This window comes from Podarcis bocagei (assembly GCF_964188305.1).
Source record: "Podarcis bocagei genome assembly, chromosome: 11".
Taxonomy (NCBI): domain Eukaryota; kingdom Metazoa; phylum Chordata; class Lepidosauria; order Squamata; family Lacertidae; genus Podarcis; species Podarcis bocagei.
Genome location: NC_138136.1, coordinates 63,234,139 through 63,257,969, shown reverse-complemented (window position 1 = coordinate 63,257,969; position 23,831 = coordinate 63,234,139). Strand labels below are relative to the sequence as shown.

The 23,831-nt window shown below is 53.3% G+C and overlaps 2 protein-coding genes across 2 annotated transcripts; one reads left to right on the top strand and one right to left on the bottom strand.

Moving 5' to 3' along the window:
- Positions 1 to 16,866, bottom strand: LOC308597501 (uncharacterized protein; the record flags this gene model as incomplete). The annotated part of the gene is made up of 5 exons (XM_081213332.1): positions 16,588 to 16,866; positions 14,860 to 14,902; positions 12,205 to 12,305; positions 4,763 to 12,054; positions 1 to 4,651 (listed from the first exon to the last, which is right to left on the bottom strand). The coding sequence occupies exons 1-5, from the start codon at positions 16,825 to 16,827 to the stop codon at positions 1 to 3; spliced, it is 12,327 nt and encodes a 4,108-aa protein (XP_081069458.1). The 5' UTR covers positions 16,828 to 16,866.
- Positions 16,867 to 19,359: 2,493 nt separating this feature from the next.
- Positions 19,360 to 23,195, top strand: RPP25L (ribonuclease P/MRP subunit p25 like). Its single transcript, XM_081213387.1, has 2 exons — positions 19,360 to 19,508; positions 21,813 to 23,195. Exons 1-2 carry the CDS (start codon positions 19,375 to 19,377, stop codon positions 22,396 to 22,398), a joined length of 720 nt encoding a protein of 239 aa, XP_081069513.1. The 5' UTR covers positions 19,360 to 19,374; the 3' UTR covers positions 22,399 to 23,195.
- The last annotated feature ends 636 nt before the right edge of the window (positions 23,196 to 23,831 follow it).

Genomic DNA, 23,831 nt, shown 5'->3' with positions numbered 1-23,831 from the left:
TTACTTGCTTCGCCTCTCGCCAACATGTCTGAGGACCCGCAACCCTTGATCCAAGGACAGTTTCCTCTCTAAGATCTTACTAAGGAGGGTCACTTTCTCATCAGAAGGAGTAGTGCCTGCGAACTGCGAGCAGCGGCTTTGCTCCCCAGATGCTCCCCTTTGACCAAGGGCCACCATCCCTCCCGTTACCTCTTCTGCTATTGCCCGCTGTGGCTCAGAAGCCGATTCCGTTGCCATATTACTCAGGACGAATCTTGCTTCCCAAAGCAAGGCCGTTTGGGAAGATTTTGCCTTCTTCAGGGACGCCAGGGAATGGCTGCTGGTTGGTGAATTTTCACGCCTGCGGCTCCCCGTTGCTTCTCGGCCTGCACCTGGCCAATTGCCACCACTGCTGCCTCCTCCTCCTTCCTCCTCCTCCTCCTCTTTTACCATCCAGTCGCTTCTTGCGAACCCTTCCTCCTTGCTGTCCCAGTCCCCGACCTGCTCCCACTCCCACTCGGTGCTGAACTGCGACATGCTCTCCACCGACACGGGGCGTTGCTCCTCAGAGCCCGAGGAGGTGCCCTGCTCCTCCTGTCCTTCCACCGCCGCTTCGTTGTCCGGGGCCGAGTGCCTCTGGAACCCTCCCTCTGCACCCAGGAAGCCTTCCTTTGGAGACGCAGGGAGCGCTTGCCACTTGGAGTCTTTGGGGCTGTCGCTCAAGGCCTCCTCCAGGCCTCGGGCTCCTTGATGGAGCGGGGCCACCACAGAGTCCTCCTCGCTCCCTTCCTTCCAGGAAGGAGATTTCAGGCTGAGGCATTCCTGGCACAGGGACTCCGAGGACCATCTTCCCAGCTCCTTGGTGGCGGAAGATGCTTGGCGCCCTGTGTCGGTGGCCCAGTCAGCATCTCTCATGGTCTGGCTGGGCGAGTCCATCCTCTTCTCCCTGCCCCAGCCCACCTTCCTGCCTCCTGTCCGCAGGCCGCTCCTTGACTTCACCTGGCGAATGCTGCCGGCCATCCTGTAGGTTCTGGCCACTACCTCCTCATAGGACGCCTGGGGTTCGACGGCATACGCCTGCTCCAGGAAGGCCTGTTGGGGGGCAAAAAGGCTAGCTTGCTGCACACTCTCTGTCCCCTGCAGAGGCCTGAGGTCTGCCTCAGTGGCTTCTTGCTCTGGCAGAGAAGCATCCCTGATGCTTTCTCCAGACGATGGACCAGGAACTTGCTCAATATCCTCTGAGAGCAGAGAAGAGGAGCCTCCCTCTCTGCCATTTTCTGCACCTTCCTCTTGCTCCTGCTGCTGCCATCTCTGCTCTACTGCCAGCTGTGAGGAGGAGGAGGTGGCAGCAGTGGCCTTCCTCGAAAAATGGGACGGAGAAGAGCAGTTGGGTAGCTTGAAAACCTTCCTGTGCTCCCAGCCAGCTTCAGAGCCCTTTGGCAACTGCGGAAGCTGCCCACGTGGAAGGTGGCTGTCGTCTACCATCCCTTCAAAGCTACCCTCTGGCTGCCATGGAACCCTCCTCGTCGTCTTCTTCTTCCTCTTCCCAAGGGATGTATTTGAAGAGCGTGCTGCCAGGTGAGTGATTCTTCCGCAGGTATATCTCACCCTCTGGGAGCTGGGATTCCTCTCCGGCCGATGGCTGGCATTGTGTACGTACTTTGGGGGTCTGCGAGTGGGCTGCGAGAGAGGGGGGACCCCAGGATCCTGCATCCTGTCAGGAATACTTGAGCGCTGCACTTGCCTGGGCTTATTCAACCAAGACCCCTGCAAAGGTTTCTCCTGCAATCGGCGCCTGCGGGGAGCTTCTCTCGGGGGCCCCCAGCCACCCCTTGCCTCCTGGGCAGCTGTGTGGTTCCGCGTTTTCCCACAGAGGCAGAGGGACGGCTCTTCTGTTTCCACCCACGACGCCTCTCCACTGTCTTGCCCTAGTTCAGGAAAAAGCTCTGCGTGGTAGATGCGTGGATCTTCCCAACTCGAGCTGGATTCTTGTTCCGTTTCCATCTTAAATGGGGTGTCTGATGTGTCGAGGGTCTGCTCATACGTGGACGGCTGTTCCTCTTCCTCCTCTGGTCCATGAGCATGAAAAATAAATGCCCTCGCCGACTCCTGGACCACTTTGGGAACGTGCCATCGGTGCTCCACTTTCAGGCCCCGGATGTGCTTCTCCAGATGTTCCTTTGTGCCTACATGCAAGAAATGCAGCTGTTTGGCACCAACTTGGACCTCCTTGCCTTTGCGTCCTTTCTTGGTGCCTGCTCTTGTTCCTGCGGCAACGCCCTTTGCTCTTGCTGCAGCGATTCTTGCTCCTGTGCCGGTCAAAGGACTCTCCTGTAGTCCCCGGGGAACTGGAGCAAATGCACGTAGCGACCTCTGGACGGTGGCTGGCAGGCCCCAGTCATGCTGGATCTTCTTGCGTTGAATGTGGAACTCCAGAAAGTCCTGGAGATGGCCAGCAAGGAAAGGCAGCTCTCTTTCACAGCTTATGCTTGTTGTAGAAGTGGCAGACGGGGTCGCTGCCAACAGCGTTTCCTCCTCCAGCTCCCCTGACACGTTCTCCCTGTCCTGCCGTTTCCGCACAGAGCTTCCCAGCTCAAACGGGGAGCGGATACGAAAGGCCTCTTGATAGTCACAGGGCTGAGTTTCCGGCCCCATTTCTACAACAGAAGGGGGCCTGGGAAGCCGAAACGCTCTCACGGCTTCCTGAGCGTGTTTTTGGAGGTCCCACCTGTGTCCTGCAGTCAGACTCCTCACGTGCGCTTCCAGACGCTCCTTCACCTCCGAGTTGATGAACAAGAGCCCCCGAGTCGTAATTTTGACGTCTCCCTCATCCCAAGGAAACGGATGCGCTACGCTCTTTCTTGGTGGCCTTTTCTTGTGCGACTCGAGGGGAGGAGGGGCGAATGCCTGCAGGGACTTCAGCACGGCGGAGGGCAGGCTCCAGGAATGCTGGAGCTTCTTGCGTTGGATGTGGAACTCCAGAGCATCCTGGGCCTCATGCGGCAGGAAAGGAGACGTCACCTCAGGAAAGAAGAAAGTTGACACATCAACATGGGCAGCTGCAGCAGCTGCTTCTCTCTTGTGGTGGAGCTTCTCCGTTGCCTCTCTGCTGGAGTCGTCTTGATTGTCTCCTTCCGTCCCAGAAGCCAACTGGTTGTCGCCTTCAGTCTCTGAATCAGCCGCATCCTGGGGGGATTTTAAGGGAGGAGGCCAGGGCTGCCGTGACCGACCCAGTTCAGGTTGGGAAGCAGGCCTGGAAGTCATGAAGGCCCTCAGCGACTGCTGGACGCGTTCTGGAAGGCCCCACCTACGTTTCTCAATCATACGCCTCAAGTGGCCATTCAGATGCTCCTTCCTTTCTGGGCTGAGGAAGGAGAGGCTCCGACTAACACTCTGCATGTCTCCTTCCTCCCATGGAATCCGACCGGCCACAATCTTTCTTGGTGGCCTTTTCTTGTGCGACTCAAGGGGAGGAGGGGCGAATGCCTGCAGGGACCTGAGCACAGCGGAGGGCACGCCCCAGGAATGCTGGAGCTTCTTGCGTTGGATGTGGAGTTCCAGAACATTCTGGGCCTCGTGCTGGAGGAACGGCAGCCTCACCCCGGGAAATAAGAAAACACCCGCTTCATGCCCCACACGTGTCGCTGTTCCCCGCTGGCCTTGCGAGAGGACCTTTTGCTTCTTGGTTGCTCTCCTCCTGCCCTCTGTTCCTTGAGGAGAGCCTTTGTTGTCGTCGTCACTCGTCTGATAATCGTCTCTGGCCGCCTGCCAGGATTTGCACTGGCAAGGCAAGAGACCCACTTCAGATCGGGAGGGGGGCCTGGAGGCCAGAAAGGTCTTCAGGGATTGCTGAACGCGTTTCGGGATCTCCCACCTGTGTCTGGTGGTCAAGGTCGTAATGTGGGCCTCCAGGCGCTCTTTGGTGTCTGGCTTAAGGAACGAGAGGTCGTTGGCGATGACCCTCACTTCTTCTCCATCCCAACGATGCGTCTTGGGGGCGTCCTCTCCCCAGTGGAGGGCAAACGGGGCCAGGGCATCGAGGGACTTCTGCAAAACAGACGGAGTGGCCCACGCATGTTGGATTCTCTTGTGTATGATGTGGAACTCAAGCAGCTGAAAGGCCTCATCCGTGAGGAAAGGTGGCTGCAGCGTGGGCGATATCTCGGCAGTCGTGCCCACGTTTCTGGCCGGCCGTTGTTTCCTCTGATGACCCTTTGGCTTTTGAGGGGATGCTTTTTTGGACAGCTGCAGTGCCAGGGACTCTTTGCCCTCAGAATAGGAATAGATTTCTTGCCGCTGGGACGAGACGCGATGGTGTTTGGAGACTTGTACAGGAGACCTCCTTTCTCCACCATGGAGAAGCCCCATCAACTCTTCATCCTCAGAATGGGAATGGATTCCACACTGCTGAGAGGAATCACGATGGTGTTTGGAGACTTGTACAGGAGTCTTCATTTCTCCACCATGGAGAAGCCCCATTGACTCTTCTCCCTCAGAATGGGAATGGATTCCACACTGCTGAGAGGAGTCACGATGGTGTTTGGAGACTTGTACAGGAGACCTCCTTTCTCCACCATGGAGAAGCCCCATCGACTCTTCTCCCTCAGAATGGGAATGGATTCCACGCTGCTGAGAGGAGTCACGATAGTGTTTGGAGACTTGTACAGGAGACCTCCTTTCTCCACCATGGAGAAGCCCCATTGACTCTTCTCCCTCAGAATGGGAATGGATTCCACACTGCTGAGAGGAGTTGCGATGATGTTTGGAGACTTGTACAGGATACCTCCTTTCTCCAGCATGGAGAAGCCCTGGTGACTCTTCTCCCTCAGAATGGGAATGGATTTCCTGCTGCCGGGGGGAGTCATGATGATATTTTGAGAGTTGTACAGGACGCATGCTTTCTCCAGCATGGAGAAGCCCTGGTGACTCTTCTCCCTCAGAATGGGAATGGATTTCCTGCTGCCGGGGGGAGTCATGATGATATTTTGAGAGTTGTACAGGACGCATGCTTTCTCCAGCATGGAGAAGCCCTGGTGACTCTTCTGCCTCAGAATGGGAATGGATTTCCTGCCTCCGGGGTGAGTCGTGGTGACGTTTTGAGAGTCGCATGGGGTGCTTTTTTTCTCCCGCACTGGACTTCTGTTGAGCAGGGAGAGCCGCCCTCACTGAACGCCGAACCATCTGGGGCAGCCCCCACCTGTGCTCTGTGGCCCACCTCTTCACGTGGGTTTCCAGGCAATCCTTTACATTTGGACACAGAAAACGCAGGATCCGTCGAGGAATCATTGCCTCCGTCACGGACTGTGGTGGGTGGGCAGCTGCGCCCCCTTTCCCTTGGCCCCCCGATTTCTCAGGGCTGACGAGTACTACTGCTCTAGCCTTTGCCGGCCCTTGCAGCTCAGGGGGAGGTGGGGCAAAGGCCCGTAGCGATTTCTGCACAGCGGACGGCAGGCTCCAGTCATGCTGGACCCTCTTGCGCTTTACATGGAATTCAAGATATTCCCTGGCCTCATCTGTAAGGCATGTTGTTACCACTGGCAACAGGTCTAATTCTCTCTTTGGAGTCTCTCTTCCATGCCGTGAGGTTTCCAGGTGCCTCCCTCCTGGAGATAGCTCTGAAGGTTGCCCTCCTGTTCTGGGTAGTTGCTGCCGTTCACTTTCCACCTGCTTCTCCAGCGGGCTCTGGGTTTCTCCTCCAGCTGCCTGGAGGCCCTGGCCACCTGTGCCCAGTGGCATTTGGAGGTCTTTGCTGCAGGTGTATAGTGGAATTTGGTCAGCTTGGGAAGGCGATGCAGCTGCCCAGAGGCGCTGGCCACGAGTGCCCAGAGGGGTTTGGAGGTCTTTGCTGCAGGTGCATAGTGGGGTTTGTGCCTGATCAGCTTGGGGAGCAGACCCAGGAGGCAGGAACACCTTGACCGACTCCTGGACCAGTTTGGGAAGGCCCCATCGGTGTGCCGCAATCCGGCTCTTCAAATGGGCCTCCAGGCTCCCCGCTGTGACGGGATCCAGGAAGACCAGGCGCTGGGTTGTCACGACCCTTACTTTTACTGCACGGGTTGGAGACCTTTGAAATTTAGAGGGGGGCCGCAGGAAAGCAGAGAGGGATTTCTGAATTGTGGCTGGCAGGCCCCACGTGTGCTGCAGCTTCTTCCGCAGAACGTGCATCTCCAGAAGATCCAAGGCGTCCTGTGTGAGGAAAGATGCCCCCCACTTCCAGGGTTTAAGGCCTGTTGCTCCAGGGCCCTTGGGGGTTTCTAGTGGAATTTGGTCAGCTTGGGAAGGCGATGCAGCTGCCCGGAGGTGCTGGCCACGAGTGCCCAGAGGGGTTTGGAGGTCTTTGCTGCAGGTACATAGTGGGGTTTGTGCCTGATCAGCTTGGGGAGCAGACCCAGGAGGCAGGAACACCTTGACCGACTCCTGGACCAGTTTGGGAAGGCCCCATCGGTGTGCCGCAATCCGGCTCTTCAAATGTGCCTCCAGGCTCCCCGCTGTGACGGGATCCAGGAAGACCAGGCGCTGGGTTGTCACGACCCTAACTTTTACTGCACGGGTTGGAGACCTTTGAAATTTAGAGGGGGGCCGCAGGAAAGCAGAGAGGGATTTCTGAATTGTGGCTGGCAGGCCCCACGTGTGCTGCAGCTTCTTCCGCAGAACGTGCATCTCCAGAAGATCTAAGGCGTCCTGTGTGAGGAAAGATGCCCCCCACTTCCAGGGTTTAAGGCCTGTTGCTCCAGGGCCCTTGGGTGTTTCTCTCCCCAGGACCTTCGCCGAGCTTCTGACTGTGGCGACTTTTCCTGGCAGCGGCGGCCCAGGAATTTTTCCGTACATCTTGGTCAAGGATTTGATTTGCAAACTGGGTAGGCCCCAAAGACACATGAGATGCTTCTGCTTGATGTTCAGCTGGATCTTCAACAGAGCCTCTTGCTCGACAAAAAGCAGGAGGGGCCTTCTGGGTCTCACCCCAGAGGGGAGGGAAGGAGGTTTAGGGAGAGGGGCTCGTCTGATGGGGCCGGCAGGTGCCTTCATCAACTGGAATTTTCTCTCCAGAGCCTTCTTCTTGAGATGGGTATCCAGAGTAGCTTTGGTGGAGCTCTCCAAGCATTGATTCTTCACTGGGGGAACATTGCAGGTCTTCCTCCGCCTCGCATCAGCCGCCCGGGATCCCGTGGCCTTTGTCAGTTTCTTTTCCTTGCCACTCTGAGGAAGCGGAGCCCTTCCTGGGGGAGGAGTGGGGAGAAATTGCTGCAGGGAGTCCAGGACCTTCCGTGGCAAACCCCACCTCCGCTGCAGCTTCCTCCTCTGAATGTGAAATTCCAGGAGGTGGCACATGGCCCGAGGAAGGAAGAGCAGCTCTTGATGCAGCACGCAGATCTGAATGCTGGTCTTGGGAAGGCCGGGCAGCCTGGGTGGTCCCTGCATAAAGCCCCAGAGCGACCTCTGCACGAGGGCAGGAAACTCCCACATGTGCTGCATCCTTTTCCTCCTGACGTGCAGCTCCAATTCCTCTCTGGACAACCTCTGGAAGAACAGCGTCTCCACTGCCAAAAACTCGAAGGCGGCCCCTCTGCGCCTGGCCGGAGTTCGGAAGGGCGGCCGGGGAGCCATTGCAGCCACCGCCTCCACGTAGCGTGTCCCCAGCCCCCACAGGGAAGCCAGATAGTTGTGCTGCACGGCCAGTTCAATCTGACCCATTTGATCTACACTGAACAAGAGGCAAGAGCTACGGGGTCTCAAGGTTGCCAAGCCGGGACGGATCAGCCTGGGGAGAGTCTGGCTCAGGGACAGCGATGCCCTTTGCCTAGAGTGTCTGGGCACAGCAGGGAAGGCTCCTAGGTGCACCTCCAAACTCTTCTTAGTCACGTGAAGCTGCAGCTTCTCCAGAGACATGCCCTCCAGTGGGAGACACAGCTTGGCGGAATGCGCGGCCGCACCCACCATCCTTCTGCCCTTCTCCCTGACCGGCTCAGCACCCTTGGCACCAGCTGTCCACGGTTTGGCACAAGCCCCAAAGCTGGACTCCCGCGAAGTGCTTCCTGCCGGCAGCATCTTCTCCCCCGGGAACAGCAACTGCAGCGATTCGAGGATCCTCCTGGGCAACGCCCACTGCCTCTGGAGCTTCAGCCGCTGGATGTGGTGCTCCAGGCGCACGCGGGTGCTGCGAGGAAGAAACAAGAGCTCCCCGTGCAGCGCCTGGACCCAGATCTTGGTTCTGCGGGAAGCCCCTGGAAGCGGCACCTGTCCTGGGAGGGGGGGACCTTGCATGAAAGCCCTAAGAGAGCTCTGGACAGAGACGGGGAAGCCCCACTCGTGCTGGAGCTTCTTCTTTCTCACATGCTGCTCCAAGGACTCTCGGTCCTCTTGTGGGAGAAACAGAGTCTGGGCCTGGGAGAACCCAAGAGAAGCCTTCCTGGACCTGGGAGGTTGTGGGTGCGGCGCAGGGGCCATTGCGCTCAGGGCCTCCACGTACCGCTGGCCTAGCCCCCAGAGGGAGCTCAGGTGGTAACGCTGCACAGACACCTCAATCTTCTTGAAGTCCTCGGCCAGTACAAAGGTCAGGACGAGCTTCCGGGGCTGCAAGGGCTTGACGCCACGGAGAATCCGCTTGGGCAGAGGCTGCCTGGATGTCAAAACCACCCGTCTCCAAGAGCTCACAGCAACGGCCGGGAAAATCTCCCAATGCACCTCCATGGACTTCTTGGCCGAGTGGACCCTGATCTTCTCCAGGTTCTGGCGTCCCACACTGGGGAACCCCTGGGACACTGCGTCTGCTTTCCTCTTAAGGCAGACGGCGCAGAGGGTGCCCACGATGGGGGTGACAGGGAGGCTTTCAGGCCCAACTTTCCTGCGCGTGCTTTTCGCCCCCCGTTCAGCAGGTGATTTCTGCCGGTGGGCAGCAGCCTTGAGCTCCGGAAAGAGCGACCTCAGAGACTCCACCACCCTCCTTGGCAGCCCCCAAAGGCGCTGCAGCTTCATCTTCTGCACATGCAATTCGAGGCGGTTGCGGAAGCTCTGCGGAAGGCACATGTCCTGCACCAGGACACGGGCAGAGACCCCCGGCTGCCTCAGGGGAAGCAGAGGGGGCGGCTCACAAACGAGGTACCTGAGCGACCTCTGGACAAGGACTGGGAAGCCCCACTCGTGCTGGAGCCTCTTCCTGCTGACGTGGCGCTCCAGAGCTTCTGCTTCCGTTCGTGGAAGGATCGTCACTTGCACTCCGCTGAAGGTGAAGGCTGTCCTCTTCCGCCTGGAAGGTCCAGGGGACCTCATTGCCCTAAGTGTCTCCGCGTAGCGGGTGCCCAGCCCCCACAAGGATGCCAGGTGGTTGCATTTCACCGCCACTTCGATCCGGCTCACCTGCTCTGCGAACACCGAGAGAGGCAAGGGTCTGCGCGGCAGCAACGGCTTGTGGCCCGGGCGGATCACCTTGGGGAGAGGCCTCCTCAGAACGAGGAGCCTGCATCTCCAGGAGACTCTGACGGCAGCAGGGAAGACCTCCAAGTTCATCTCCAGGCTCTTCTTTGCAAGGTGGGGCCGCAGGACCACTTGAGTCTTGGCCAGCTGAGTGGGCGGGAGCAGCGGTGGGGCTGGAACAACCATCCTCTGGGCCTTCTGCCTTCTCTGCCGACCGACAGCACAGGGCTTGGGGCCCGTTATGTTGTCAAGCTGACCCTGTGGGTAGAGGAGCTTCATGGAGTCAAGGACCCTCTGGGGCAGCCTCCAACGCTGGTTGACAATCCTTTTCTGCACATTCTTCTCCAGCTCCCTCTGGGTGGCCCTGCTGAGGAAGGAGAGCTCGGGTATGGAAATGGACACCTCGCTAGCCCTGGCGTTCCTGGGGCGAACCTGATGGCAGGTTGATAGGAGGATCCGGAGGGACCTTTGAACGAGCCCCGGGATCCCCCAGGCGTGTTGCAGAGTCTTCCTTCTGACATGCCACTCCAGCTCCTCTCGGGCCTTCGGACAGAGGAACCGAATGTGTGTTGAGGTGAAGCCAAACGCTGCAGATCTTCTGGGCAAGGGGAAGGTGGGCGCTTGAAACACAGCACCCGGGAACATCTGGGCAAGGGACCTATGGTACAGCGAAGGCAGCCCCAAGCGATAGGTCAACTTCTTGTGGGTAATGTTGAGCTGGATGTGACCGAGAGCTTGCAGGTCCAGAAAATGGATCTGCTGGGATCTCTGCTCTGGAGGTCTCAACCCGGGCGGGATGACTTTGGGGAGCGCAGGCTTCGGAGCTTGAGGGGAGGCTTTCCGAAACTGCTGGATTTTAGGAGCGGACACACCCAGCTGCTTCTCAAGGGCTCTCTTGGCCAAATTCTTCTGCAACGCCTGCTGCTTCCGGGCACAGCTCAGCGCTGAGCAACTCTCCTTTGCAAGCTTCTTGGAGGAGCTCAGCTTGGAGCCCGTTATGTTGTCAAGCTGACCCTGTGGGTAGAGGAGCTTCATGGAGTCAAGGACCCTCTGGGGCAGCCTCCAACGCTGGTTGACAATCCTTTTCTGCACATTCTTCTCCAGCTCCCTCTGGGTGGCCCTGCTGAGGAAGGAGAGCTCGGGTATGGAAATGGACACCTCGCTAGCCCTGGCGTTCCTGGGGTGAACCTGATGGCAGGTTGATAGGAGGATCCGGAGGGACCTTTGAACGAGCCCCGGGATCCCCCAGGTGTGTTGCAGAGTCTTCCTTCTGACATGCCACTCCAGCTCCTCTCGGGCCTTCGGACAGAGGAACCGAATGTGTGTTAAGGTGAAGCCGAACGCTGCAGATCTTCTGGGCAAGGAGAAGGCGGGCACTGAAAACACAGCACCCGGGAACATCTGGGCAAGGGACCTATGGTACAGTGAGGGCAGCCCCAAGCGATAGGTCAACTTCTTGTGGGTAATGTTGAGCTGGATGTGACCGAGAGCTTGCAGGTCCAGAAAATGGATCTGCTGGGATCTCTGCTCTGGAGGTCTCAACCCGGGCGGGATGACTTTGGGGAGCGCAGGCTTCGGAGCTTGAGGGGAGGCTTTCCGAAACTGCTGGAATTTAGGAGCAGACACACCCAGTTGCATCTCAAGGGCTCTCTTGGCCAAATTCCTCTGCAACGGCTGCTGCTTCAGGGCACAGCTCAGCGCTGAGCAGCTCTCCTTTGCAAGCTTCTTGGAGGAGCTCGGTGTCTTCTTCTGAGGGAATGTAGGCGTCTCTCTAGGCTGTGAAGGAGGCTTCATTTGTCTTAGGGCCTCCTGCACCCTCTGGGGCAGCTGCCAATGCTTCATCTGGACCATTTTCTTCAGGTGGAGCTCCAGCCTCTTCTTTGCTCTCTCAGCCACAAAGGAGAGGGCTTGAGGACCCGTCACCACAGTAACACCCACAGGGCCCCGCTGGGGCGCAGGACGTGGAGCAGAGGGCACAAAGCCTTGGAGGGACCTGAGGAGGGCCGATGGCAGCCCCAGAAGGTGCTGCACCCTCTTCCCCAGCAGGTGCGATTCCAAGTTTGCTACCACGGCCTGGTCCAGAAAGGAGATGTCAGCTGCTGTAAACACGAATGGCTGGGCCCTGCTGGAAGATGGGTCCGTCGCGCTACAGGGGGCTTTGCTCCTTCCCTCTCGAGGTGACGGCGTCTTGCGTCCCCGGCCATGGCTGGCCTCACTGGGCGAGCTCTGCGAGTACATTCTCATCCGGAGAAAGAAACTCTCTGTGTCTCTGCCGCTCGTCTGGGACGCCGCAGAGCTCTTGACCCAGCCGGAGTCCCTACGGCGCTTGCGCGGTTTACGGGGAACCTGGCCGCACCTGCAAGATTTGCCGCCCTCCAAGCTGCTGAAAGACAACTCGGACAGGTTGGAAGCAGACGCCGTCCAGCTCATCTGTGACATCTCTTGCGTAGTGGATGAGAAGAGGACTTCTTGCTCCTGTCCGATTAGGCCGCCAGAACGGTGGCTGCTTCCCCTTGAGCCCTCGGAAACACGCTCTGCGATGGAGAAGGTTTGCTCCCTACTGTCCGCCGGGAAGTTGGAGGGATGTAGAGGCCTGCCGCACGACGCCGGTCTTGTCGGGGTGACGGGAGGATCTCTAGAGATGGGGTCAGGAGCGCTGGCACTCTGTGGGAAGGAATCAGGTGTGTCAAGCTGGAGTGGGCGCCCCACACAAGGCCCATGGGAGAGCGGGGCCCGGATGCTGGGGAAATTGTAGCCGCCTGCTCTGCTGCCGCTCATCAGCTGCGAGGCCTCCTGAGCTGCTTGCTCACACACCTTGCAGGCCACGTCATCACACAGCAGTTGGCGGACAGAGCTCCCAGGAGCCCTCTGGGCGATGCCGTCTGGTAGCCTGCAAAACACCTTGTGCCTGATACCTGCGATGGGAAGAAAAGGCTTTATTAGATTTGTAGGCCACCGTTATCTTCCAAGGATCTCAAGGTGATGTTCATGATTCTCCTCCCCATTTCATCCTCGCCACAACCCACTGAGGTAGGTAAGGCTGGTTCCCAACATTGTGATAGGTAAAGGTAAAGGACCCCTGGACGGTTAAGACCAGTCAAAGGTGACACTGTGGTTGTAGTGCTCTTCTCGCTTTTGGGCCGAGGGAGCCAGTGTTTGTCCACAGACAGCTTTCCAGGTCATGTGGCCAGCAGGACTAAACCGCTTCTGAAGCAATGGAACACCGTGATGGAAGCCAGAGCGCACAGAAACACCGTTTACCTTCCTGCCACAGTGGTACCTATTTATCTACTCGCACTGGTGTGCTTTTGAACTGCTAGGTTGGCAGGAGCTGGGACAGAGCAATGGGAGTTCACTCTGTTGTGGGGATTTGAACTGCCATCCTTCTGATCAGCAAGCCCAAGCGGCTCAGTGGTTTAGACCACAGCACCACCCGCTGTGATAGATCAACATTGTGATAGATGACAAGCTAAACATCAGTGATATTCTGGTTTAACACTATGTCTGAAATAAGGATGGCTTCATGGTTTTCCTTGCATCGTGCTGAGGCAGCAGAGTTAATAGGCTGTAGGAATTGAGAGCAACAATGGTTGGCTTCATGGTTTTTCCCACATTGTCCTTTTTGCATAGCAAACACACACACACAAATCACAATTCACAATATATTGCTACCTATTCAACTCAGTACATAACATAGGTCAAAAACCAATATCATGATATGGACCTCAAAGTGGTTTTGGATGATACATTGATATATTGCCCAGCTCTGGAGGTAGGTTAAGCTAAGAGATAGTGACTGGCCCAAGGTCACCCAGTGAGTTTTGTGGCTGAGTGGGGATTCGAACCCTGCTCTCCCAGGTCAAAGCCCAAAACTCTAACCATTACGCCACCCTGGGGCTCCTGCTCCCAGTTAATGGCGCCCTTCTGGAGTTTCGTCATGGTGAATTTATCTTCTTTCTTTCGAACTTTAATAAGTAATCAAGAGAGTTCACAACAAAGCAAAGAATCAGGTGGCAACTTCCTGTTATAGTTCCATAGGAAATGGTTGGATACGACCTCAGGATGTGAAGAGGTTTGATCAAAAGCCAAACAAAATGAAAAATAAAAATAAGGATTCTTGTTCCCCTGCAGGAACAAAGAGGACTAGCTGTAATGGAGATTGGTATGTAACCAGTACCAAATAAGACCAAATTTGGTGGGGATGTGCCAGCCCTCAGTCCATCGGATTGGTGGTGCCTCGTGAAACACCCATAGGAAACACAAACACTTGTTTTTCCCTCCCTCCCTCTTTCCTTTATTTCTAGCCTCGCTTCATTTCTTTCTTCTGCTTTTTTACTTATTCCATCTGTAACTTCTGTCATTGCGATTTTACTGAGTTATGGGGAAAGCTTAATAAAAAATCTTAAAGGAAGGAAGGAAGGAAGGAAGGAAGGAAGGAAAGAAGGAAGGAAGGAAGGAAAGAAAGAAAGAAAGAAAGAAAGAAAGAAAGAAAGAAAGAAAGAAAGAAAGAAAGAAAGAACTGATGCCTTATTGAGCAGTGGGGGGAGGAAATGTCTGGCCCTTCTCTACCCCTGCCATCAATCCGTGTTCATGAAGTGGGGCAGTTGCCCCCTAAAAAATAACAAGATCCACCGCAAAGCACCATCTCCCAGCCTTCTCTTGGCTGGTAAACAGCAATGGGCAAATCTATCCATTTTGGTTCCTACTGCCCTTAATGACACAAGACCCCCATAAAAGTGCGTGGTTTAAAATTGTGCACCAAAAACTCCTCTCCTGTGGACTCCACCCACATCAGCTTCTCATGACGGGCTTCATTAAAGCAAAAAGGCTAATTGGACAGCGTCTGAAGGACTTAGAGCAACAGAACAATCTGGCCATTATAAAGAAATTCTGTCCTTGGCATGCCTTTTCCCCCCTTCTCAGTTTGATTCCCTGGCACCATATTTGTATAAATTAACCATCCCAAAATACAGACGTGCCTTCTTCACACTGGCCAGACTGGATGTGATGCCCTCTGCCGTACTTGAGGGCAGATACCAAAAGACACCAAACGACTCTGCCCCTGTGGAGATGGCAATCTGGAAACCGTGGCTCATGTTCTCCTGTCCTGTCCCCGTTATAAAGATCTGAGGAATGAGATCATCACCCCACGCTTACTTTCCATCCCAGGCCACCCACCTGAGGCCACATTGTTCTTTCTTTTATCAGATCAAAATTATCAGAGGTTGCTAGGTTCATCGAGGGTGCAGTGAGATTAAGGGCCACTATTTGAATGATAATCTTGGTCATTTGATTGCCCTTTTTACCCATTGCTGACTTTTTAATTTGTATATATTTTATTTGTATATCGCTTGTTTTATGTCGCTATGGCCGTTGGCTAATGTGAATAACGTTTATCTTATCAAAGGTCTGCACCCGAGGAAAAGAGCTGCGGCGAAGAAGCTGGGGGCCTGGAAGGAGACCTCTTACCTTCCTCGATCTTCTTCCGCCAGTCTGTGACCTTCCGAAAAAACTGCAACGAAGGAAAAAACACAAGCAGAGAGAGGTGTCTGTCTTGGCAGGGAACAAGGGAACAGGAGGCCTCTGCCTTTATTTCTCCCCACAGCCCTCCCCATCCCAAAAGACTTCTTAACCTACATCAGTGGTTTTCAAGCAGGGTGCCATGGCACCCTGGGGTGCCTTGAATGGTGGTCAAGGGTGCCGCGGGCAGCACTGGCCTCAGTCCCTCTTCCTTTCCCTTCCCTCTCTCCTCTGATGCCCTCTTGCATCTGTGATCCCAAAGGCTTGCACAGCTGTTTGTTGCAGCAGCCCTGGCTACAAGCTCCCCAGGCGAATGGTGTGACTGGAGCTGGCCAGGCGGTGCTGGGTTAGGGTTACCAGATGTCCCCGGTTCCTGGGGACAGTCCCCGGATTTTCAACTCTGTCCCCGGACAAATTCCGTCCCCAGATTTGCAAATCTGTCCCCGGGAAACGTGGCAGCGGCAGCCTCAGCAGCCTGGAGCCAGCCTGGTACTGCAGTTGGCTCTGGGTGGCTTCAGGAGCTGCTCACTGCCACTGCCACTGCCAGAAAGAATGTACTGTATTTTTTGCTCGCTAAGACTCACCTTCTCCCTCCTAAAAAGTAAGGAGAAATGTGTGTGCATCTTATGGAGCGAATGCAGGCTGCGCAGCTATCACAGAAGCCAGAACAGCAAGACGGACTGCTGCTTTCACTGCGCAGCGATCCCTCTTGCTGTTCTGGCTTCTGAGATTCAGAATATTTTTTTTCTTGTTTTCCTCCTCCAAAAACTAGGTGCGTCTTGTGGTCTGGTGCGTCTTATAGAGCGAAAAATACTAGTTGGTCGAGGGAGCCGTGGACTCTGACCTACATCATTCATTGTCTCCCTCCCCCGCAAACAGAAACAGAGCGCTTCCAGATCACCAGTTTAATAAGCATTCGTCCTGATTTGGGGAGGTTAAATCAGGTTTCATCAGGCAAGTCTCATCCTACATTTCCAATATGTTTCCCAATCACTTTCCTTCATGCAAAAGGTACACAATCTTTCGGGGGAAGTGGGATTTGCTGCACAAGGGTTCCAAATCCGCGTTAATTGTGCAACTGCAATATGCTAGCATGAGACGGAACCCCACAGAAAAATAGCAACATGTCAGGGCTTTGCACATCTCGGCGTGCGCACACAGCATGTCTAGGAGTTAAAACCCCCGCACACCCCAGCTCTCTGATCAAACCCACCTGTCAGCGTTCCTTTTGACCGAAGGCTGCACACAACCCGCACAGCCATGAACTCCCACGCTAACACACCACCCAGTACTGAGCAAGCAATCAAACCTGATGCATTTTTAAATCTTCCAAGTTTCTAGTTCTCATGACAACTTTGAGTAAAGTTTGATTGAAAAGGTTGGCAATGCCTCATTCCCACACCCCGTTTTATACAGCAAAATCAGCACAAATTATATTTTCACTTCCTCACCCCTTTTCTAATTTTGGCATCCTAACCAGGGGATTTGGTTCCTCTCCCGCTTTCCCTAGCAGACGATAACTGCACAGTCTTACGAGGCGCCAGAAGGCGCCACATTCATGAGCATCCTGCCGAAAGCAGAGGAACAAATATTTCCTTACTGATTTCCAGCAGACAGAACCCTTGGACTATGGCTTTTTGCAAAGACTCGGTGGGCCAACCAAGGAGACTTACTTACCGGTTCTGTGAAAGAAAAGAGCTTTGGTGAAATTTCAGGGCAGAACGAAGGACGTCTGCAGTTTTTCCGCAGCCAGGAGTAAGCGCTGGCCAACATAGGGAAACCTCCCAGAAGTTTCCACATGATATAGAGGACCAGCACCAAGACGGCATTCCTGCTCAGGGAGGAGAGCAATTTCCAAAGGAAAGCGATGCTTTTGTAGGAAACCATCTCCAAAGTCGAAACAAAAATCCACGGCATTGCGTTCCTGGCCAATGCTGGATTTGCTTCTGAGCCGAATGCCGGGAGCATTCTGGAGCGCATCACAAACGTTTCCGTGCAGGCGGAAAACACCTTTATTGCATCATCGTTGAACGTAAGAAAGGTCTGCTGGATCCGGCCAAAAGGGATCCATCTAGGGCAGCCAACCATTTGCCCCAGTGGGAAAACCCACAATAAGGATCTGAGCTCAAGAGCCTTCTAGCAACTGGGACGCAGAAGCACGGCTGCCTCCAACTGGGGATAGCAGCCATCGATAACACTCTCCACCATCAATTTGTCCAATCCCATAATAATAATAATAATAATAATAATAATAATAATAATAATAATAAATGTTTATTTATACCCCACCCTTCCTGGTTAAAGAACCAGGCTCAGGGCGGCTAACAGCAAATATAAAACATTGATTAAAATACGACTTAAAAACAGCATAAAACACAATATAAAATGCAGCATCAATATCAATAAAATTCAAAAATTCAGGGGTAATTCTTTGGGGGGAAACAAACAAACCCCAGCCAGTAGACATCAAATGATCACCAGGGCTAACTGGCCAAGTTGGTCCTACTATGGCCTAACCTGAAAGTCCGTTGCCCTGTTGTTATCTTTTCATTCAGCAGCCTTACAGCCCATGGATAGAAGCTGTTCTTTACCCTGTTGGTACGACGAATCATGCTTCTATATCTTCTGCCCGAGGGCAGGAGATCAAGAAAGTGCCGGCCAGGGTGTGAATCATCCCTGAGAATTTCCCTCACTCTCCTGAGGCAACGTTCTTCCGCAATGTCATCCAGCAGATTCACGGGACAGCCCATAATTTCTTGTGCTGTATTCACCACCCTCTGTAGGCAGATCCTGAAGCTGAGGCTCCAAGACTGTGGCCACCTCCTGAGAAGAGAAGACTCCCTGGAAAAGACCCTGATGTTGGGAAAGATGGAGGGCACAAGGAGAAGGGGACGACAGAGGACGAGAGGGTTGGATAGTGTTCTCGAAGCTACCAGCATGAGGGAGGCAGTGGAAGACAGGAGTGCCAGTGTTGAATAGTGGGTAGACATGGCAGACGACACAATGATTTCTCCAAAGCAGCTCTTTATTTTGTAAGCTGGAACAGAACAGAACTGCGGTCCGTTGTCGGAGACAAGGACATCAGGACACCCATGCGTCGCAAACGGGCCTCACAGCACCCGGATGACAGCCTCGGTAGTGGTGGAGGGCATCAGGGCCACCTCCAGTGACTGCAAGAAGATCAAACCTCTCCATTCTGAAGGAAATCAGCCCTGAGTGCCCACTGGAAGGACAGATCCTGAAGCTGAGACTCCAAGACTTTGGCCACCTCATGAGAAGAGAAGACTCCCTGGAAAAGACCCTGATGTTGGGAAAGATGGAGGGCACAAGGAGAAGGGGACAACAGAGGACGAGATGGTTGGACAGTGTTCTCGAAGCTACCAGCATGAGTTTGACCAAACTGCGGGAGGCAGTTGGAAAAAATTTTAAGACTACTTGCAGAAATACTGTAAAATTAATGAATGTTAAAGAGATGTTGGATTGAAAACAATGCGGTATTGGTAAAAAGATTAACAAGAGTATGTAAATATAGATTGATAATGGTGGAAAATATATTTATAATAGGTTAAGATGTTGAGCAAGGACAAATGACAGAGAGTAAGAACTTGCTGAATTAAATATCTGAACTGGAATACAAAAAGGGAGGTGTGAGGAGGTCAGGAAACTAGTAAATGAAGTATAAGATATGAAAATATTGATTTCTTTCTTTTTTTTCTTCTTTTTAACTGTTTTCTATTTTGCATTTTTCATGTGTTTTGTTTTTGTATATTTGTGGCTCATTTTTCTTTTATTAGGGTAATTCTTTGTTTTTATTTTTTAGGTTTAAACTTTGAAACTCTTATTGTTTGTAAAATTTTAATAAATATTATTTTTAAAAAAACAAACTGCGGGAGGCAGTGGAAGACAGAGTGCCTGGCATGCTCTGGTCCAGGGGGTCACGAAGAATCGGACACGACTAAACAACAACAAGTTTGTTGTTAATGTTTATCTGTTTATTGTTCCTTTTTTCCCCATTCCCCCCCCTTTTTTCGTTCATTGATGTATTTTTCTTTTTTTCTGTTTTTGTGTATCATTTTGCTTTGTGACTTTTGTTATTATTGTGGACAATCTAATAATTTTTTTATTATTATTTAAAAAAGAAAAAACTCTGAAATGAAGAATTTTCATTTTGGAAAAAGAGCGACGCGCTGAGAGCCTTCCTCCTCCTCCCGCGGAAACCCCCCCAACGCCCCCCCCAGGGGGAAAATCTTATTTGCAAGGACCCCGCGCATCTTCCGCGGCTGGGATCTCCATCTCCCGCAGCGCCCCCTGCAGGCGGCCAACCCGCCCTGCGCGGCCCGCCCGTCTGCGGCAGGGGGAGGGGCCCGCCGCGCCCTCGCCCAATCGCTCGTCGGGGGAGGCGGGGCTTCCCTTCGCTGCCTGTCTCTCTCTCTTTCGCCCCGCCTCCTTCCGGCTCGCCGCAAGATGGCGGCCCCGCCGCGCGTGCGCAGTGCGGGAGAGCGCCGCCCTCTCGTCGCTTCCGCTCCCCGAGGGGCCAAGAAGGCGAGAGAGCGAGAGAGCGAGCGAGGCGGCCGCTCCGTCTGTCCGTCCTCCGGCAGGTATGGTCCCTTTGGTCTCTGCCTGGAATGCCGGAGAGGGGGGCGTGGAACGGGGAGGCCGCGGGGGCAGACGAGGGAGCCTCTGGGCGCGTGCAGAGAGCCGCCTCCCCCCCCCGGCAGGAAAACACTCTGCGCATACTCAGGGGAGTCCTCTGCCGGCTTGGCCTAAAAGAGCTGCGGTACCTCCGGGTGGGGTGGGGTGTTCTGTGTGAGCGCGTGTATATATTATGTTGTGTGTGTGTGTGTCTGTGTGTGTGTGTGTGTCTGTGAGTATATATATTTGTGTGTGTGTGTATGTGTGTGAATGTATGTGTGTTTGTGTGCGCGCGCATATATATATATATATATATATGTATTTTGTGTGTGTGTGTGTGAATGTGTGTGTGTGCGCGCATATATATATATATGTATTTTGTATGTGTGTGCGTGCGTGCGCGCGCATATATATATATATATATATTGTGTGTGTATGTGTGTGAATGTATGTGTGTGTGTGTTTGTGTGTGCGCGCATATATATATATATATGTATTTTGTGTGTGTGTGTGTGTGTGTGTGTGTGCGTCTCACTGTGTGTGTGTGGTGTGTGTGTGTGTGTATATGTGTGTGTGTGTGTGTGTGTGTGTGTGTGTGTGTGTGTACAGTGGTTACAGATGCTTCAGGTTACAGACTCCGCTAACCCAGAAATAGTGCTTCAGGTTAAGAACTTTGCTTCAGGATGAGAACAGAAATCGTGTTCTGGTGGCGCAGCAGCAGCAGGAGGCCCCATTAGCTAAAGTGGTGCTTCAGGTTAAGAACAGTTTCAGGTTAAGAATGGACCTCCAGAACGAATTAAGTGTGTAACCCGAGGTACCACTGTATGTATGTATGTATGTATGTGTATATATGTGTGTGTATGTGTCTGTGTGTGTGTGCATATATGTGTGTGTGTGTGCGTGTGTATGTATTTGTGTTTGTGTGTATACATACATATACATATATATGTATATGTATATGTATATGTATGTATGTATTTTTGTGTGTGTATATGTATGCGTGTGTGTGTATGTGTCTCTGTGAGTGTGTATATATTTGTGTGTATGTATATGTGTCTCTGTGTGTTTCTGTGTGTGTGCGCATATATATATGTGTGTGTGTGTGTGTGTGTGTGTATGCATGCAGTCTTTTGTGTATAGAGAGATGTGTACTTCTTTGTGTACTTGTACTGCATCGTTTGTCTCCCTCTCCTCCCTGCATGCATGCGCACAACCACCCCGCGAGGTAGGACAGGGACGAGGCAGGCCGTGTGTGAGTGTCTTCCAAGGTCACAACTGAGTAGGAGGATCTGGGCCCTGGTCTCCCCCCCCCCCCCCGGTGCTAGTCCAGCGCCCTCAGCACTCAGCTTTGGGGGTGGCCCCTGAGCACCCCCCATCCATCCCCTATGAAGCACATGCTCACCTCAGCCATCCTGGCAGCACAGTATTGGGGAGCCCCCGAGACCTCTGGAAGCGACAGAGTTGAAGGAGGCTGCCCCGTCAGATCCCCAGCCTTAAGCGTGTCTGCATCTGCCTCCATCCTTTTTGAGGTCTCCCTCCCTCCTCTTTCATTGTAATCTGCTGAGAGGCAGAGGCCTGACTTGTGACCCCCTGAAATGCATAAACCGCCTGTGGTTGGGTAACATGGCATTCGGTCCAGAGTTGGCATATGGGGCAAATCTTTTTTCTGACACCAGCTCAAAAGTTGCGGGGCTCTGCTTTTTGACTCCACCGTCCGCGGCAGCAACGCTTCATCCAAAGATTTCGGGACGGTTCACAGCATAAAAATACAAGATAAAAACAAAAAAAACATTTAACAAGTACAGTGGTACCTCGGGTTAAGAACTTAATTCATTCTGGAGGTCCGTTCTTAACTTGAAACTGTTCTTAACCTGAAGCACCACTTTAGTTAATGGGGCCTCCCACTGCCGCTGCACAATTTCTGTTCTCATCCTGAAGCAAAGTTCTTAACCCAAGGTACTATTTCTGGGTTAGAAGAGTCTGTAACCTGAAGCATCTGTAACCTGAAGCGTCTGTAACCCGGGGTACTACTGTACAAAGAAAGAAACAACCAATGACCCCCTCTTGGCTTTCTATTTAGAGTTTAGCTCCCCTCACTTTCCTCCCCTTTTTGGTCACTGTTAGGAGATGGAAGGGTGGAGTGCATGAAACCCTGATTAGTGAAGCAATTGCTTTGTTACGTATTCATGGTATTTTATTTTCCTAGCCTTAATTGAGTCCCTGGATTTATTTGTGACTGTTGTGTCTTTCCCTTTCCCCCGTCCATCCAGCTCAACCCTGGTGCCGGCAGTGGGGATCATGGAGAACTATCAGAAGTCCAAGACTGTGGAGAAGCCGTCGCCTCTTCCCTTCACCAACTTGCCCTCCGATATAATTGAAATGAAAGTGAAGGACGGCAGCAAAATCCGGAACCTGATGGGCTACGCCATTGGCAAGATGGAGTCGGAGGCCGTGCGGCAGGTCCTCTTCAGTGGCGCCGGCAAGGCCATCAGCAAGACCATCACCTGCGTGGAGATCATGAAGAGAAGGCTCCAAAACCTCCACCAGGTCACCAAAGTGTTCTTTAGGCAAACGGAGGAGATCTGGGAGCCCATCGTGCCAGAGGCCGGCCTTGATTCTTTGACTGTGAAGCGGAATATTCCTGCCATTTGTGTCTTGCTGAGCAAAGATCCGCTGGACGCTCAAGAGCCAGGTTACCAGGCTCCCGGGTCTTTTGATGCCTTCTGGTTAGAAACGCTGAAATCATCAGAGTCCCAGGGCCAGGCCAAGAGGAAGCAGGGGGGAGGCAGAGGGGCCGCTCACGCTCGGAAGCTTCCCCGCTCTGGTAGACGGGAGGACTCTTACAAAAAGCCCTGAGCAAGCCCAGCTTCAGAACGGCAGCAACTGCTCCCCGAGACAAGGAAAGCCGGCTGGTTATCAGAATAAAGTGGGAGGCGTTAGGAACACTGGCTGCATCTGGAGGAGAGGAAAGGAGAGTCTGTCTGAATTCAGAAGTCACCTGGCGTTTGGCAGACTGAGCATGGGAGTCTTGTGTTGTGGCTTTTCCCCTCGTTTGAACAGGGGGCAAACAGGAAATGCGTCACTGGTTTGTGCCCGGCACGTTCAGGATTTGGGTGCTTGAAATGGCAATGTGCAGAATCTTTCTTCGTGGGACGGATAATGAAAACAGGGAGGAAGTCTTAGATGATTCCTTTGCTGGTGCCCTGCTGCCTCCCGTTACCTGTCTCTTCTCCTGATTCTGCGAGAGCCTAGCCCTTCGCCATCTAACCCACTTCCGTTCATATGAACAAGATCAGCAGATTACTGCAACCCCGGGATATATTTTCACATTGTCATCGGAAAACATTGCTGGTTTCCTTGTGGCCTGAGGGCCTCCATGCTTTTAGATTTTCTTGCTTTTGCATTAAGGTCCTGGGCATTCAAAGGAAGGGATACAGCACAAAGGTGAGAGGCAAGTGCCTCATGTGTGATTGTGCCAAGGGACTTCCTGATGTATCTGTACATGAAAAAGTAACATCTCATCAGGTGTTTGTAACTTAAGAGCTAGGAGTTGGATGCAATGTAATTTTGTTCAGCGAGTTTTATTTTTGTCTCCAAAGCAGTCTTGCCAGTAAAAGATACCAGGCCATTAAAAGGTTTGCTGCTCGTCCACATACCTGACGTTGCTCTGTCATCTCTGAACACATCAACCCCCAACTCCCATTCCATCTAAGGCACTGCACTGCTTCCGCTCTCCTGTGGTCTTAATACACCTTGTTCAGTTCTTCTCTGGACCTGTCAGGGTCTGGTACTCCAAGGACCTCCCTTGGGGTGAGGGGTGGAGATTGAGGACTTGGTTCTTCTGTCCTCCTGGCTTCAAAAAGTGCTGGAAGGGGCTGACAGTTAAGCCAGTAAAGGTAATGATTCAAATTTATCGTTATCTCTGGACTTGACAGCTGATTATTCATTCAGGAGGGCTGTCAAAAGACTCAATTGAGATTACCAGCCCTTAGTTGAGGACTCTTGATTTACCTTTGCCGGGAGAAAGTCCCATCTTATCTTGAATAAGGCAAGGTAAAAGGAATTAAGAATTGAAGTATTGGTCCCAAAGACCCTGTGATCTTGTTCCTTGGAGAACAAGTGGTGTTTGCATGATAGCGACTTTGGGAGTCCTTGAGGTTATCAGCCTTGTGATGTTGCAGCCGCTGCCTGAACTGAGTTGCGCCTGATAACATCTGGGTGCTGTTCCTTTTGCAGGGCCCATCATTGCTGTCACCCTCGCTTCATTCTGTCCTCTGCCTCTTTGAAAC

What these genes read in the sequence shown, in the direction of transcription:
- RPP25L (XM_081213387.1), top strand. Translation starts at nt 19,375, where the DNA reads ATGGCGGCCCCGCCGCGCGTGCGCAGTGCGGGAGAGCGCCGCCCTCTC. An exon ending in GTCTGTCCGTCCTCCGGCAG is followed by an intron (nt 19,509 to 21,812) that starts GTATGGTCCCTT and finishes CCGTCCATCCAG; the next exon opens with CTCAACCCTGGTGCCGGCAG.